This window comes from Convolutriloba macropyga, chromosome 3, assembly GCF_964194025.1.
Source record: "Convolutriloba macropyga chromosome 3, txConMacr16.3, whole genome shotgun sequence".
Lineage (NCBI taxonomy): Eukaryota > Metazoa > Xenacoelomorpha > Acoela > Convolutidae > Convolutriloba > Convolutriloba macropyga.
The window spans coordinates 10,091,389-10,108,964 of NC_134470.1; the positions used below are offsets into that span (position 1 = coordinate 10,091,389).

General features: G+C 38.5%; 1 protein-coding gene across 1 annotated transcript; it reads left to right on the forward strand.

Moving 5' to 3' along the window:
* Positions 1-1,677: 1,677 nt before the first annotated feature.
* On the forward strand, positions 1,678-16,369 carry LOC142335919 (uncharacterized). Its single transcript, XM_075384302.1, has 4 exons — positions 1,678-1,687; positions 6,395-6,508; positions 6,570-6,698; positions 14,750-16,369. Exons 2-4 carry the CDS (start codon positions 6,403-6,405, stop codon positions 16,342-16,344), a joined length of 1,830 nt encoding a protein of 609 aa, XP_075240417.1. The 5' UTR covers positions 1,678-1,687; positions 6,395-6,402; the 3' UTR covers positions 16,345-16,369.
* Positions 16,370-17,576: the final 1,207 nt, after the last annotated feature.

Genomic DNA, 17,576 nt, shown 5'->3' on the forward strand with positions numbered 1-17,576 from the left:
CGAAACGTAACGTTTTTTCTTTCAGAAAGTCACTAAAATTATCAATAAACGTTGTGACACTTCTTCCAGGCACTCTGTACACGATGATTAGGCAGAAAATAGATTCCTGAATTTTCAAGGTTGCGAAGCAGCTTTCGAACAGCTCTGACGATTGACTTTCAAAGTTCTCTAACTGAATGTTTGATCTGTAGAATAAGCAAATTCCTCTGCCACTTTTATTGAGTCGTGGTGCACTCTGAAACTTAAAACCAGAGGGACAATATTGTTGCAAGAAGAAATTATCATCAATTTTAATTCTAACCCATGATCTGACACATATTCCAATAATTATCTGATTTATTTGCAAAAAAGCTTTTATTTCTTTTTTCTTGTTTCTCACAGAGCGAACATTATGTAAGAAGCAGTTAAACATTCAGTTTTCATAGTTGTCAGAAAAATTAAATTCTAGTCGTTTTTTTCAACGCTTTTCAGCCATTCACCAGCTGGCTCGTTCAAAATAGTATCTTGACACGGTCACATTTTCAGGCCAAATTCCGCTGACTCGACTTTTTTATCTTCAAACTTAAAAACACAATGAAATGACTTCAGCTGTGATTTTGCTCTTTAAGTTTGACGAATACTAAAGAATTCAATACCGTTTGTTGAACAGTGTTCTTCCATTTCAGTGACAGAGATATGTTGACTAAGTCGTCCAACATCGATATGGCGTCGCGTTGAAGGTCTTTTAACGCACGCCCGATATTACCGATGTGTTCGTATTGGTACCAGCCTTTAATTCTCTAGAGGTTCTTAGCTTTCGCCGTGCTGTTTGTATAGTCAAATCTTCGGCTTTTCGTTTTTTGGTACCTGAACCACTTTGATGACTCGAAGTGCTGTCATTTCGGGTTCTCAGGAGCCCGGTTTTTGCTGCTCTAAGAAAGGGAAAGTCAGGTTTTTTCATCGTAGCTATTTCATTTCGAAGTAGGGAAACCTCGAGAGTAACGGCTTCAACCCACTCTAGTTTTTGCTCAATTGCAGAAATTCTATCAAATGCCGACAGCTCTGCAGCGAAAGTTGGCTAACACTTACTGCAGGACCAAAAAATCAATCCACTAAAATTTGAACTGTTCGTAAGGCCCAGACACGCAAGGTGGACATAAACGATTTTTTGAATTTAACACAATGGTTACCAATTTGGGCATTGCATCGCTGGATACAAATTGTACAAAGCTGTTCAAGCGTGGTGGCGGTGGTGGGGATGTCATTTCTAAGGGGAAAAATAAAAATGGGGATCAAAGGTGTTCGTCAGCAAGGCGCTCTACAGAGGTTTGAGGTGCACAGATAAACTTTGTTAGTCCAAAAATTTGAATAAAACTTGGTCAGTCAAACAGATCAAACAGATGCGGAGAACCCTCACGCCAAATTTTTGAGCTGAAAAACTATCAAACGTGCGGAGGAATAAGTTCTTCGATAATAACTTGAGCAAAATGAATAAATCACGCAGATGCGGAGAAAACCTAACACCAAATGCGAGAAAAAATCAAACTCAGATGTCTGTCCCAGATACGAATTCCTCCGTCGGAATCTGAAATTCCCAGAAAATGGGGTTACTCAAACAATGTCCGGCCTCTTAATGTGCGACTTGAGTCCTCAATGTGCGACTTAAGCCGTGGGTGCCAATATTGGCTCCATAGGCTTCTTATTAAATAAAATTATTTGCTAAGCTTGCCGTCGGTGCCAGCATTGGTTCTATAGGCTCCTAAACTCTTGGCTTTCATTTTCCATCAACCTTCCTGCTTTCCTTTCTTTGTTGCCGGTGCCAGTATTGGTTCCATAGACACTCATCTACTGAAGCTGTCGGTGCCAAGATTGGTTCCATAGGCTAGCCTATCATAGCGAAATGGACCTGCATTTGCTGCAAAACAATTGATTCACCACAATTCATACAACGCACGATGCTGTCTATGCCATGAATGGTACCACCTTAGATGCACGCAGATGAGCAAAGACAACATCAAATAAAAGACAAACTCATGGACCTGCAATACTTGTTTTTTTCGGCCTGCGACTTCCCAAGTTATCGCATTTAGTCTCCGTGAAGATTCCCGGACGCTTGTGGCTGACGCTATCAGTCAGAGGGGCCGGGAACAAGAATATGACATAGCGGTGGACCTATGTCCAAATTTTTCTCAAACGGCCTATTATCCTACCCAAAACGACGCAGAGGCCACCCCTGACGGCGAGAGACAAAGTCCCAAATTATGGAATAACTTTCCGCCTCCGCTCGGGACAAGCTCTCCAACATCTATCTCGAGGTTGTCCACTGGAAACCGAAGTTCAACAGACTCAAATAGTGCAAAAGCAGCAACGCTTTTGCCGAATCGCCTGATGAAGCTCTGCAACTACTAGCCGACAACAGGTCTCACACCATTTGAGCAAGGACAGCAGCCATGGTCTTGCCACACCTGATTCTGGCACGAACAAAGAAAGGCATTGACTCTGTCAACAAAACCATTATTCGAAGACTTCAGCTATGGAATCAAGACACACTAGACGAACTCCTTACCGAAGCAAAAGCACTCTAAGTACGGAAGAGCAATAGAGCAGAACGCCAGTCGCAACCCCTTAAAAACTATACCGAATTCATAAAAGACGAAAATTTGGCCATTCCACCAGAACACTCGACGGTGATGCAAAAGGCAAAGTTCTGTCACTAAAGGACAAAATAGGAAACAAAACTTTTACAGAAATTCTAGCCGAGAAACAACTCCACGAAGGCCAACCGATAAACCTTTCTTTACCAATCACGAGAAAGCTAACCCCTTGCCCTTTCACAACTCAATCTTTGACATAATCGATGATAATGCAAGTGAAAGAGCAGCTCAAAAGACAAAAGGATCACATAGACCCTCTGGTCTGGACTCTTGTCAATGGAGAAGACTTCTGACTCCATTCGACAATTGCTCAATCAACCTCCGGAAAATAGTGGCAAAACTGGCGTACAGAATAGCGAAAATCAGAATAGTGAAAATTTGCCGGTACTTTATTAGAAGCGTACAACAACAGCAGACTGATCCCACTTTACAAATGTCCAGCCACTAGACAACCGATTGGGATAGGGGAAGTTCTGTGCCGAATTATTGGGCGATGCATCTCAAGCTGTCTAGGGGCAGAGGCCCAGAGAATTGGAGACAGTATTCAGCTCTGCCTTGGGCAGACGGCAGTAATCGAAAATGCAATCCATGCTCTGCGCAGAGAGTTCAAAAACAAGAACTGTGAAGCTATTTTACTAATGGATGCCACTGATGCCTTCAGTCTACTAAACATCAACCGCCCTAGAAAATATTCGTAAAGTCTGTCTTTCTCTCCACATACCTCTTACAAACTCCTATCAGACACCAAGCCAAAATTTGTTGACAAAAAAGCCATCTTATCTCGCAAAGAATGCACTCAATGAGACCAACTAGCCATGCAGATGTACGGAATTGCAATAAAGCCTCTAATTTTGAAAATGCAGACGTCAAAAACTGTACAAAAGTGGTACGCTGACGACGGCATCGCAGCCGGGACACTCCAGCATCTGCACAAACTCTTCGAGAATCTTTCCAATCACGGGCCTAGCTTTGGCTATCACGTAAACGCGCAAAAATGCCAGCTAATTGTCAAACCATCAACAAAACGAAAGACCCAAAAATCTTTTTGCGAGCACCAATGTCCCAGTTCTCAGTGGTGCGAGAGTTCTAGGATCAGTTATGGGTAATGACGAGGATATGCAGGAATTTTTGAAACACAAAACCAACGACTACACGAATCTAATTCAAAAACTCTCAAACTTTGGCAAGTCATCAACCCAAGCAGCCTACCACTGCTACGTCAAAGGACTTCAGAATAAAATGACGTTTCTGTCCAAAACCACACCTAAAACAACAAATTTTGTTCGCCATGCTGAAGAGATCATCAGCAACAAGCTCATCCCAGCCTTGACGAAGATAGTCCAGACGAGATAACGAGACGGGTACTCTCCCTCCCCATCAGAAAAGGTGGGCTGCCAATCAATCAACCAGATGATTAGACCAGAAACTATTCAGACTGCCAGAGTCTTTCAGCACCACTCGACGACCCATCTTCGGACCTCATAATTCTGGAGCAAGACCTAATGAAGAAGGAGACCAAAAATGAAGGCCTGAAGACAGCTACGCAAAAAGCAAACTATATTATTGACACGACGAATCCCGATCTCTCATACGCCCTGAAAATTGCAAGGGAGAAAGGAGCCTCCTCCTGGCTAAACACCTTGCCAATCGAAAAACACGGAGTCTGGCTCACAAAAATGGATTTCCGTGACGACCTCGTTATCCGCTACGGGTGGGATTTCAAAATTGTGCCATCAACATGTGCCTTTGGGTCACCTTTTGAACTGTCCAACGTCCTACACTGCCTCAAATAGGATACCCGATTATCAGGCACAAAAAAATACGTGATCTCTTTGCTAATTTGATGAAGAAAGTTGGCCATGACGTCAAAGTCGGACCACATCTGCAGCCTCTCGACAACGAGACTTTTACAAACTCTACCTGCACCGAAGATGAGGCAAGACTCGACATCTCCGCCAAAGGAATCTTGGGCAGTCTTTTCGAGCGCTCCTTTTGTGATGCAAAGAACTTCAACCCCTATGCTCACACAAACAGAATTAGGATCTTTTCCGTTTGCGCCCCCAGTACGTTACGCTCCTCCCAGTGACAGAGCACGTGTCATTACATGGTAAATCATTACGTAAAAATATTGCACGTGCGTCTTTGGGTTGCAACTAATATGCACCACTAAGCTGGGGGGGGGGGGTCACAAACGGAAAATATCCCATAATTAAAGAGACCAAATATTCATATTGACTGCATGAAAAATTAAAACGCCTTAAATATCAAGAACGAATTGTGGACATTGAACATGGATCTTTTTCATCTTTGATATTTGCCAGCACAGGTTGAGCCAGCCCCATCACACACAAACTCATCAGACGCATTGCTTCACTGATAGCCCAAAAAGCAACTGAACGATACCCAGAAGTCATTAACTTTATCCGCACCCGTGTCAGCTTCAGTCTTCTAAAAAGCACTATTTTATGCATTCGTGGATGTAGAGGTAAAAAGTCCGAAACGCCAGATGACATCAGCATAGAAACTTTCAACGTGGAAGTCAGCTCCTAATTATCTCAAGTTTTTAAATAAATGGAACCATATTACCTCTAATGACAGAGACACAGTGTTCGCATTCAATGCCAAAACGACCTCATGTTGATCTCCAAAGACAAGCCAAGCTGCATGTTCAAAACCATATCATAGATAACTTATTCTTTTCATGGCTGGTGCTGCTGCGCACACATTAAAATTCTTTTCATTTGCTTTCGCTCTTCGCCTCAACCGTCTCGCATTCATTGCCATTCCGTTTGCCCTTTCTGTTTTATGTTATTTTGAAATTTTTTAGCCATACATTTATAATTCAAGTCCCTTATCACTGTTAGTAGCAGCAATCACGAGCTGAAACAAAATTAAATAGCCTCCTGGGTGCAAAATGGAGACTATTTCACAGGTCTATTTCACAATTATGCTTTTATCGCATAGTTTGAAAACAGTTTGAATTTTCACTAAAGCGACGCTGAACAAAACTTCAGAAGAACCGAACTGCTCTTCAATTACATCTCCAGAGTGTTAAATGACCATATTAAATCCCTTGTCAGAAATTGCTTGGGTCTTTTCCGTTTGTGCTCCCGAGTACGTTATGCTCCTCCCAGTTACACGTGCCATTACATAGTAAAACTGAAACCTTTTCAAAAGTTATTCCGAATAGAACAAATGCACTTAAGCGATCGAAAGAGTGATTTGTAGGTGTGGAAACTATAACATACTCAACAATTTTAAGCGGAATTGTACTTTCAGCTGCAGAACGGATGGAAATACCAAAGACCAACATCTAAATCCTTCACTACTATTGTAAAAGAAACCAATTTGTCAAATTAAAATTACTTCCGATATTTAAAACAAACGTTTTCGAACTTTACCTTCATCGTCAGGTTAAAACTGTTTCACAAATTGTTAAAGGATCAAAGAGTGATATCGCTTACTTCTCCCTCTTTACTACTACTTCTCCCATTTATTTCGGAGCTGTTTTTCGCTTTGAAATTAGAGTAATTGTCTCTTTTACTTCAGATAATATTCGCTTGTTTTATATCAGCCTGCCTATTACCACAAGTATCAACTTTGTTCTACTTCAGTATCAAAAACGATCTCCGATTTTTCAATGAGATGTTTTTCTGTTATGATATGATATTTGATAATGTGATAACCAGAAGCTGTATCATATGTTTTATGCAAAGAAGCCTTATATGCTGCTGTCGTTAAATCTGTTGAATTGGCGTTTCAGATAAATATGATAAAGGTTTCAGTTAAAGTGGGGCCTACTGGTCCCAAGCAGCTCCTCCAATTTTCACAACGAAAAACTCTAACATGTTGCTTGTGCCGTCAACTATCAACCTGTAAGTTCTCAGCTTATTTCGTCAGGATACCTAATTATTTCTCAATGTTTCCTGCATTCAGATAACTCCTACCCGCCAACTTACTTGTCCTGCACAAGGGCTGAGCAGCTAAAACAACAAATGAAATCCATCAATGATAAAGATCCTGATTTTCAGCATGGCCCGTCCCACGATTCGACACAATATTACGGTAATGAAATAGCACATTTGTTCCCAGTCGTTTTCGGCGCGGCTCAGTAGGCTTAAGTTTGGACTCCCCGGTACCCCAACCACGCCTATCACCCCAGCCAAGTTTAGCTCATAAAGAGCAAAAAGTTTCTGCTGTTTAATTGCTCGCGAGCGAAGTTCCTAGCAATTATTGTAAACGTGTTGGTTTTGCAAATTTTTCGCTTGACCATTTTTTCGCTTTTCTTCTAGAACATTATTTGACTTCTCAAGTGACCTTAATACCTCTCAAAGTTTGTAGCAATTATATTAGTCCTGTCATTCTTTTTATGCGATTTTTCGCTTGAACGATTTTTCGTCTGACCCATTTGACTTTTCGTCCTCAAAAACGGGATAAACAGGTAGCGCCCAGCGGGCATCAAGTGCTCTTAGAGCCTTTCAGCTATGTTTCAGCTCAAACTGTTCTGGAGACTTATACTTATGTGAAGGGCGGTTCTTAGACCCCCCCCCCCCCCCCCCCCCCCCCGTGTCTGGCTACTGACGAACAACCGCTCGCTGAAAACGCATATTTATACTAATTTTCTCGATTTTTTTTCAAGCTTTTCGAAAATTTTTGTCATTATTGTGAGTTGTATCAGCCCTAGATGTCAAGAAACATCCTCTAGTGTTTTATAATAGTTTACTGCATAGTTTCTGGTGGTAATGGAAAGATTTCAATATTTTATCATCACGAATTTTAGCAGTTTTTTGACAAAACGCGCATTTTTTTTTCAGTTTTTTGACATTTCTTTTTCATTACTTAAGTCTTTCCAGAACCAGGGCCAGAAAACCTCCTTATGGGTTTTATAATCAGTTATTGAAAATTTTTATTGGCCATGGAATAGTTTTCAACTTTCAATATCACAATTTTTAGCAATTTTTTTTTATAAAACTTTCAAATTTCTTCAATTTTTTTGACAGTGTCATTATTCAGAGTTTTTTGGCTTCAGGGGTCGGAAAACCTCCGTTAGGGTTTCATAATAAGTCCAATGAGTTCCTGTAAACTTTTTTGGACATGGAATAGTTGTCAACTTTTCAATATCTGAAATTTAAGCCATTTTTTTATGAAACTTGCAATTTTTTTCAATGTTTTGAAGTTTTATTGCTTTTTTATGTTTGTCAAGAGCCATCGAACCTCTTCTAGGGTTTGCTTATAGGTTCCTGCATAGTTTCTAGATGTAATGGAGTGTTTTCAAGATTTTAATATCACGAATTTAAGTAGTTTTTAAAAATAGTTCCAATTTTTTCAAGTTTTCTGAATCTTATGGATTTTTGTTTTTTTTTCCGGCACAAGAGGTCCACAGACCCCCTGCAATGTTTAATAATAAAAAGTTTTGTAATTTCTGGAGTTAATGGAGTGTTTATCAATATTTCAATTACTTGGTTTTAGCAATTTTTTGATAAAGTTTAATTTTTTTTCAAATTTTCGGAAAATTATTATCATGTTCCAAGTTTATGGATATATATGAGCTAGTGAAACTTTTTGAGGTTTGACATAGAGATACTGGCTAGTCTCTTGAGACAATGAAATGATTTTGAAGATATTAATATCTTGAATTTTAGCAAGATTTTGTTAAATTATGCAATTGTTTTCTAAATTTTTGAATATTTTTGTCCTTTTCTGAGTTTAAAGATCTTTACTAGCCAACGAAAATTTTGAAGTCTTGAAGATGGGTTACTTGACAGAACCACAGAGACAAAAAAATTTTGAACGCTTTTTCACTGAGAAATCTGGAAACTTAAAAAAGAATTTGCACTTTTCTGTTTTTGTTTGATTTATTTGCTAACAAGTCTAGAAAACAAGTTGCTGAGACGATTCCCATCATGGAAAATTTTCCTAACTCGCTTTTTCTCTCTCTGTGTTGGTTGGGGTTTCTTTCCTTCTACTTCTCCTTCACGTTTTTTCTCGCACTCTCTCTCTCTCTCTCTTTCCTTTAACTCTTTTTGTTGAAGCCGCACTTTAGCTGCTCTTATGTGGCGTGATGCCATCATTTATTATCCTCCTTAACGCTGAATTAAAGTAGAAATGTTTTATCATAAATGACTTAACTAGAACTTTTTTTGGAAATCCTTGTTAATTGCTCTCAAATGTTTGTTTTTTTAATCCTGTTTATTTTTTATGCAATTTTTCGCTTGAACGACTTTTTGTTTGCCCCTTTTGACTTTTCGTCCTAAGAAACAGGATTAAGAGGTGGAGCCCGATGGGCAATAAGTTTACTTAGAGCTTTTCAGCTCACTATTGGACTAACACTCATGGTGTGAAGGGCGGTTCTTAGAAATTGATCCCACACCCCCACCCACCGCCCCCACAGTCCCCCCAATCCACTTTTGCACTCCCATCCACAGCTGCGCTTATCTCACGCCCCTTGAATTAAGATAAAGCTAGCCTCAATAAACCTTGGCTAGCTACTCTCGACGCCAACCGCTCACCGGTCGTTTGAGAGCAATTCGCCCGACGTTAGTCGGTTATGTTTCGCTCTTGCGTTCTTCATTTTTGAGTGATTTCTATTGCTCTCACTCCGAAGTAAAGCTTATTGCTTAAATAGAATCGATTGCAGCGTAGCAACAAGAGGGACATGATAGACGAGCAGGCGGTGCTTCTGCTGAGGGAGCGGGAAGTCTATGGTTCGAAACCTGGAGTGGTTAACTTTTTTTGCGCTCATAAAGAAATATTCATCTAGGCTAAAGCCCTTGAATTAAATTGCCTCGCATTTGACATTCTTTCTCCCGTATAATTCATTTCGGCTGATAGCTCTTGTTAAATGGCCCTATGAAAGACCGATAGGAGTTGGGGAAGTGCTAAGTCGATTTATTGGAAGAATTATTGTTAAGTGGGTCAAAACAGAGCTTAAGATATTAGGTGTTAACCGACAAGTTTGTATCTGTCAAAAGGGGGAGTAATTAAACACGCAATTCTTTCGTTGATAGCTTGTTTTAATTCTGCAGATTCAGAAGTGATCTGGAGTTATTACAAAAAATGCTTTCAATAGTCTCAACCGTGACCTTGCTTTAAACAAAATTGAGAAATTATGCCGTTCCCTCTATCATTCCATATGTAATTCATTTCGTGGACCATCAAAATTGTTTTTTAACAAACAAATAATACTCTCTCAGAGAGGTAAAACATAGGAGACCCATTGCATTGTCGATATGAATAGTTTATTAACAATCAAATAACACTATCTCATGAAGGTACATTATAGGAGACCCCCTTGGGATGTCGATGGATTGCCATAACCCCCTTTGTTGAACCTCTTGACGGCTGCTTCTTCTTAGTCCAAAACGGATTGAGCACGATGGTAGCGTTGTTGGCTCTCTTGATTAGCTGGAGAAACTTTTTGAGTCTTTAACAAAAATAATGGTCCTGTTCTCTGGTATCATCTTACTAAGTGCTATGTTAGTACCAAAGAACATCTTTTTGAAAAAGCAAATGTTTCGATTATGGCGAAGTGGAATTGGTTCACGTTTCGAGAGTATAAGATAGTGTTATAGGTTTTGATGATGCAAAAAGGAAATTTGTAGAGAGATCACTAACACAGCAGACGTCTTTGTTGAAGAAGTTGGCCTCATGCCAATGTTTCACCTCAGTGTTTATAAATCGTTCACTTCATTGGTTAGGCTTCAATTGACTGTCTTAGCTCTTAGAACACCTAATTTTGAAGACTTTTTAAAGTAATGTGAGAAATCAATCAACGATGAGCTGGTAACGATTACGGAATCTAGTAAAGAATACCGCCTACAATAAAAAATATCGGAATATTTTTGCGTTGCCGATAAGGAAGGGTGGCCTAAACATACTAAGACCAAAAGAGAGTTTAAGGGAATATGAACAATCATTTTAAATTTCACATATCTTATCCTGATTGCTGCCTGAAGCTGAACTAAAGCAACAGCGAATCGTATATGAAATAAAAAAGGAGAGCTTGATGTCAAATGGAAAAAGACGCTAATTTAGAGCGATTTGACTAAAAACGAGATTCGTTCATTTGTCTTAGATAGTGAAAAAAGAGCATCTAGGTGGTTGAACGCTATGCCATTGAAGCGATAGCCTTTTGACCTAACGAGTTTCGTAATTGCTTTACGCTTCGCTAGGGTTAGGACCCACCCAAGATGCCTTCATTATGCGCATTTAAATTCACTGTGGCGCATGTCCTCCCCTGTCCGAAAGCGGCATAGACCCAACTGATACATAATGAACTTTGCGATTCCTTTGCGAATCTTTCAAGTGATATCAGTCATGCTGAGATTGAACATCTTGCTGTTGCAAGAGGAAACCTTTGATTTTAAATCAACGACAAATGATGATGCGAGATTGGACATAAACGCCAATGGACCTTGCTAATCCAGGTTCAACAATAAACTTTGATGTAAAATTTTTCAATTCGCTAGCAAAAAGTTAACCCCAAAGCAGTAGCGAAGCCTTCAAGTATCACGAATTCATAAAGTTGCGAAACCAATATTTTGCTAGCTTGTCTTTGCGTGCACTTGTAGAGGTGGACCATCAGCTTCAAAAGCGCTGAAGCAACTGCCATAGAAGCTCTGCTGGAAAATATGACAGCTACGCCACATCTTATCTAATGATAAAAATCAGCTTCGCTCTCCCAAAGAGCTCCATTCTCTGCATACGAGGCGCTGGGACATTTAGGCGGCGCGAGATTGTTGATGCTTCAATGGATGCTGATGTTGAAGAAGAGAGGATGTTAGTTTGACTCATCTACTTGAGCCAGTAGTTCTTTGTTTCAAATTGTTGTGTGTAATTTTTTCTGTGTATTGATAGCTTTGATAAATGCGAAATCCTTTAGGAAGACGTAGTGCTGGGAGAGCCCCAATATTCACCCAGTGTTTGGGAGGGGCAGTTCTTTGTTTAGTTTTGGTTTTCTTAACATTTGAAGATTCCGTTTCAGAAAAATTGGGTTTTGTTTAACTGTTCGCATCATTAAATACAATTATTTATTAATACTTAAACTAATTCAGCTCTTATGAGGTTAATTTATTTGGAAAATAGAGAAGGTCGAGAAGGAATAGACAGCTAGCTCAGGTAGCGCAACATTTGCTCAGTAAATATAAATGTTTTTAACTTTTAGGAACAAATAAAATAATATTTTTGTTTCTTATAACTTTTGTCAAGCAAATTTAAGAAGCCTGTGTTAATTTCAAAAGATATTGTATATAGCAGGCATCCTTGGAATGTTTGGTTTCCGACACCGTTGCTCGGGGTGATGGGGGCCTATAATGAAATGTGCTTTGGAGGGTTTTTGTATTTTGCTTTTGCGAGTATTTATAGTGTTTCAACTATTTTATTAATTTCGATATTGTTTTAAACAGTCAAAACTTCGTTCGGGAGCAATTAAAAATGAACCAGTTGCCGATAACTCCCACAGCGCGCACAAAAATCCCTTAAAACTGATTTCGTTTGATTTGTGCCTAATTTTAATTATTGCAAATGGTTTTTTGTTGGTTTGTCCTCATATTTATGGCTAACTTAGTTATTTGAGCTTTCGCATATATGGAAGGATCAGGCACTATTGCCTTTTTCCGTATCCCATCTACCGATAACTTTGTGCTTTAATTTGCAAATTTTTATGCGAAATCAGTTCTAAGGGATTTTTGTGCGCGCTGTGGGAGTTATCGATAACTGGTTTATTATTAATTGCTCCCCAACCAAGTTTTGACTGTTTAAAACACTCGTATTTAAAAGGTTAGGCATTATCGATATCTGGTTCGTTTAAAGCGATGTTTAATAAATTGTAAGTTTTCCGAGACAGAAATGGCCTCTATAGTTTATCAATTAGAGGCCAAGTTCAGGATGAGTTGTCGAGAAGGGTCTTAAATTTGACGACTACCGCTGTTGTTGTCATAAATGTACTCAAAAAATTGAAAACACCGTTTTAAAGCAATTGGTAACTTTTGAAAAAACTAAAATAAAAAAATTTAAGGATCAAATCTTGAATCATATTTTTGAGGAGTTTGAAAGACCCTTGCATGCAATCGTCAGATTGTTTATCTTGGAAACATGTCAGTTTTTAGTAAAAGGAGCGAAAATCTATTATTTTAGAAGCGTAACTTTTTTCAAACTTCCATTAAAGCAGAGTGAGAATTTGATGTTCGAACAAGTTATCTGTTTTTGAGAGTGATTTGGACTTCCTACATTTTCAGCGTTTCTCTCTACAGTTCTACTGAAATGTTCTGCTTGTGTTCTTGAGTGCCTTTTTTCAATTGCTTGAGAACTTAAACGGGCAGTTCAATGTTTTTTATGACTTTAACTTCTTTGTTATAAAATACTGGTGCATGTTTTATTTTACGCATTTTCGTATTACTTTTGCTGTCTTATTAATTGCTCTTGAACGAAGTTCATGGCACTTATTGTAAACGTGTTGATGTTTTTTTAATACAAGTTTTTTGCTTGATCATTTTGCGCTTTTCTTGAACAATCTTTCACTTCTCAGGTGGCTTTTTCACATTTTCGTTCTTCATTTTTGAGTGATCTTTTTTGCTCTCACTCCGAAGTAAAGCTTGTTGCTAATATAAAGTCGGTTGCAGCGCAGGAAAAACAAGGGCCAAATAGCACAGTCGGCAGTGCAAATGGTTATGAAGGAGGAGGTCAATGGTTCGAATCCCGGTGGGGCAAATATTTTTCTACCCGCCTGTCGTTCGAGAGCAACTCTTCCGACATTAGTCGGTTTATGTTTACTAAGTGTCAATACTGATAGGCCTCATTGGTTTCTAATGAGAGATACATGAATCAAATTAATCGTTTCCGTTCCTAGCTAATGGTTTCTTTGGCTTCAACACTTATTTCTTTCAAAAACTATTAACGGTGCCAGTTGTCAACAAAATGCTCAACAACGCCAGTTTATTTTGTGACTATATTTTTTTGAAATTCGAACTATTGGTGTGTTTTTATTGTTATTTTTCCACTTGTGGCAAACGTACAATAAATATAGTGCCACATTTTACTTTCTTTTTCATCTCGGAGTGATACGTTGTACTCTCAATTATCCTACTCTCAATTATCTGAAACTATCGAAATAGACGCTCATGTTGTTTGCGTGTTAGAGTCCGTGTTGAAGTTTTCTCGCTGAAGACGATTGCTTTAAGTTTTCAAATGAAAAGCGCTAAATTTTTGTATGCAAAATTTTTGCGTGACCGTTTTTGTGTTTTTGTTCTAGAACATTTCTTGACTTTACTGACTTTTTCACCCCTGAGTTCTTCATTTTTGATTGGTCTAAGTTGCTTTCATTCTTCAATAAAGTTTGATGCTAATATAAAGCGATTGTGAACGAGTGAATAAAACCGTTGTAACTTAGTGGTTAAGTTGCTGGACTGGCATACTAGCATTGGCTTTTTTGCACCTATAAAACATATCTAAGCTACACCTCCTCTAAATTAAATTGCCTCGCCTGTCGTTCGAGAGAAATACGTCGGACGTTTGTCGGTCTATGTTTTTAATCGACTTCAGAAAAAAGTTTTTTGCTTGAAAAGACCTTGAAAGAGTTCCAGCTAAAAGTACCAAATACAGCAGAAGATTCTGTGATCCAATAAGTTAATTAAAAGCTTTGGCGGAGGTTAAAATAGAAAAGATTGACTGAATGCTGGAATAATGAATTGCATTCTGTTAAAGAATACTTGAAAACTGCAGAGGTAAATTGGGCTATTCTTAGATTTGGGATGCAATGAAAATTTTGATTTAAAGCAATGAAAATGTTATTGGGGAACTTATTTCTCTAAAGTTTTTGAACTTAGTTTTTGCGAGCTTGTAATTCCTTGATACTTAAGGTTCACCAGGTGTCATCCAATCTTTTCTTTTTAATCAGTTTCCAGCAAATATATCCCCCTTATTAGTTTTAAAATAGTGTTTGTTGTTTGTAGATGGTACGTCTGCCGATCAACAAGAATCAGACAGGGTATAAATGATTAGCATATTTTTTTTATAAATTTAAGCACCTTTTATAGGCTTATACTTTATCTGATTCTTACTAACCGGCAGAAGTACCATCTACCAATTACTGTTAGCAATGTGCTTTTGTTTGCGTGTAGGAAATGAACCGAAAGATGTCGATCACGGAGAACGGTCTCGTCAAATTGTTGACGAGAGGACATTTGATCGAGTGTTTCAAACAGGCCAAGACCTGCAATCAGAGAGAACAGAACGGGATTCCTTTGCTGCATCTGAATCAGACAGAAAGTGGAGCGCAATTGACAGCTTTGAGGCTGGCGAAAATCAGAAAAATCAGTGGTTTGAAAACGGTGAAAGTAATATTGATAAGAAATTGAAAGATCGGATCTACGAAGCATCCGTACAGATGAGCGAACCTGAGGACCGTGAGGATCGGCTTTCTGCAGTGCCAAGATTCCCAACTGACAGTGAACAGTCATGGCTAGTTTCAGACCAAGAGGTCCCAGAAATAAAAGGAATCGATGTCCCCAAAACACGCAACCTTCTGCTAACCAACTTTCAGACTAACTACATTTTTGTCAGAAATTGGATTGAGAATTCGAACCAACAAAATTTGTATGCGCGAGATTACGCGACTCTCGCGACTGCGGTTCATAATTGTGAACTATATCTGTCACTCGACACTGTTTTTCTAGCGCTGCAGATTTCACCAGGAGGTCTATTACGCGTTGACAGTGAAGTTCAGCGCGAGCATTTTAAAGCTTTGATCGAAAATATTGTGGAAAAGTTTGAACCGAGGCATGTTGTTATTTTGAGCCCTATAATTCCTGAAGGGTTTGATAACTTTGTGGGACAATCACTTGAACAAGTAATTGAAGATAGTCAGGTTGTAATTAATGTTATCCAAGATTTCTGTCAGGAGAACAAAACTATGGGCAAGTCGCAGATAGTTCATTATGCTCTAAACGAAGTCTTTAAAGTACAAGGCAAGGTATGTCAAAGTTTATTTTTTGACTTGATGAACAATTACAAGCTGAGCAGGTTTGGCTATTCTATGCTTGGATCTGTAATTTCCATGATAGCCAGATCACTAAACCCAAAAGAAGGGGATTCAGACAAACGATTAACCCTCAATGATTACAAAACTAATTCTTATCAGACTCGATCAAATTATTATCACTCAAATGAACCTCGAAACTATTCTTCTGTTGGTGTTAAAGGTTATCGAGGTTACAATTTTGACAGAAGAGACAACTACCCTAGAAATCAAAGAAGGGCGAATAACAATCAGTATACCAGTTACAGATCTGTGGACGTAAATTCAAACCAGTATGAAACGAATGCTAGTTATTCTAAAAAAGGTAAAGGGATCGATTTTTCCCTACGAAGCGACAACCAACAGTCGGTTCAGGGCCAGCAAAAATATGGCAGCTACACAGATGAAGTATCCGAGCGTGCAAATTTGCCGAGATACAAAACTACAGGTGCCAGAAATAGTCGTTATGCCAGCGAGTTCCAAGAAATGAATACAGTTGATCCGTATTATGAAGGTTACAAGATTCAGTTTAGAAAACCCGACGGAACAAGGAGTGGTTTTACGGGCAAATTCAACATTGGTTTCGGAAATGAAAAAGTTAAACCGCCCAGGAATTACAAACTAAAAGACAATTTTGATGGCTACAAATTTGAAAATAAGATTGATGAAACCCAAAAACAAAATAGTGATGATGATTGACAATAATTAAAATTTTTCACAAAAATAGTTAAGCTTATAAACTACCAGCGATCTCGCTTCTATCCACTTGAGAGTAATTGCTCCGACGTTAGTACGACATTGGATACCATAAAAATGATTGACCAGCTGATAACAATACGACTAGTGCAAGTCTGTTTGTGGCACAGAAAGTTCTAATACCGATTTTCCATGGTGAAGATTGGCTATTTGATTTATGAATAAAGAAAGTTTGGATGTAAAAATTTCAAAAAGAGCACTCATTTTATAAATCACATTGTGCGTAAGTGATTTGAGTTATACAACACTCGGGCATAGCTTATTCCATAATTCCTGAAAAAATTAAATTTGGTTTGCGATTTTAAATTGACAAAGCTATGTTCATCGAGGTCTTTACTGCGGGAGAAACCGAATTTCCTCGGGGTTTTGGTACATTAACCAAAACCTAAAATTTTAAGATCAGGCTGCAAAATTTTGAGCTTGAACAAAATTGCAGCTAATTAGAAAAACATTCAGAAAAGCAGAATATCATGTTTCAATCAAAAACTAGCAAAAACAGAAATTACTAAAAGAAAGCATGCAAGCGAATCTTCAGTCAAATTTTTAAACTAAGAACGGAGCTTTAGGCTTGACACTAAATGTTTAAAAAAAAAGATAGGAAACTATAACATCGGTGACCGATTGACGTAACTAACTGCAAAACTTTTCGGCGTGCTACGATGTAGATAAACAGATACTGCATCAAGATACTGAAACAGATGCATCAAGGAATTTATCTAAACAGAACAAGTTATCAAATAATCTTTGCTGGATAACTTGACATTGCTTGGTCGATTTCATTTCGCAAAAGACTGGTTTAATCAATGACCCTTATTAGGTCAATAAGGTTCTTGGAACTTGTGCTAAATTATATAAATTTGATTAATTGCTCTCAAGCGAAGTTTGTAGCAATTATATTAGTCCTGTCGGTCTTTTTTATGCGATTTTTCGCTTGACCGATTTTTCGTCGACCATTTTACTTTTCGTCCGCGAAAAACGGGATAAACAGGTAGCGCTCAGCAGGCATTAAGTGCTCATAGAGCCTTTCAGCTCAAACTGTTTTGGAGAATTATAATTATGTTGTGAAGGGGGGCTCTTAGAGGTTAAAGACAAGAGCTAAGAGCTAAGGAACCTCCTCTAGGGGTTCGACAATAGGTTACTGTATAATATCTAAATGTAATGGAATGTTTTTTAAG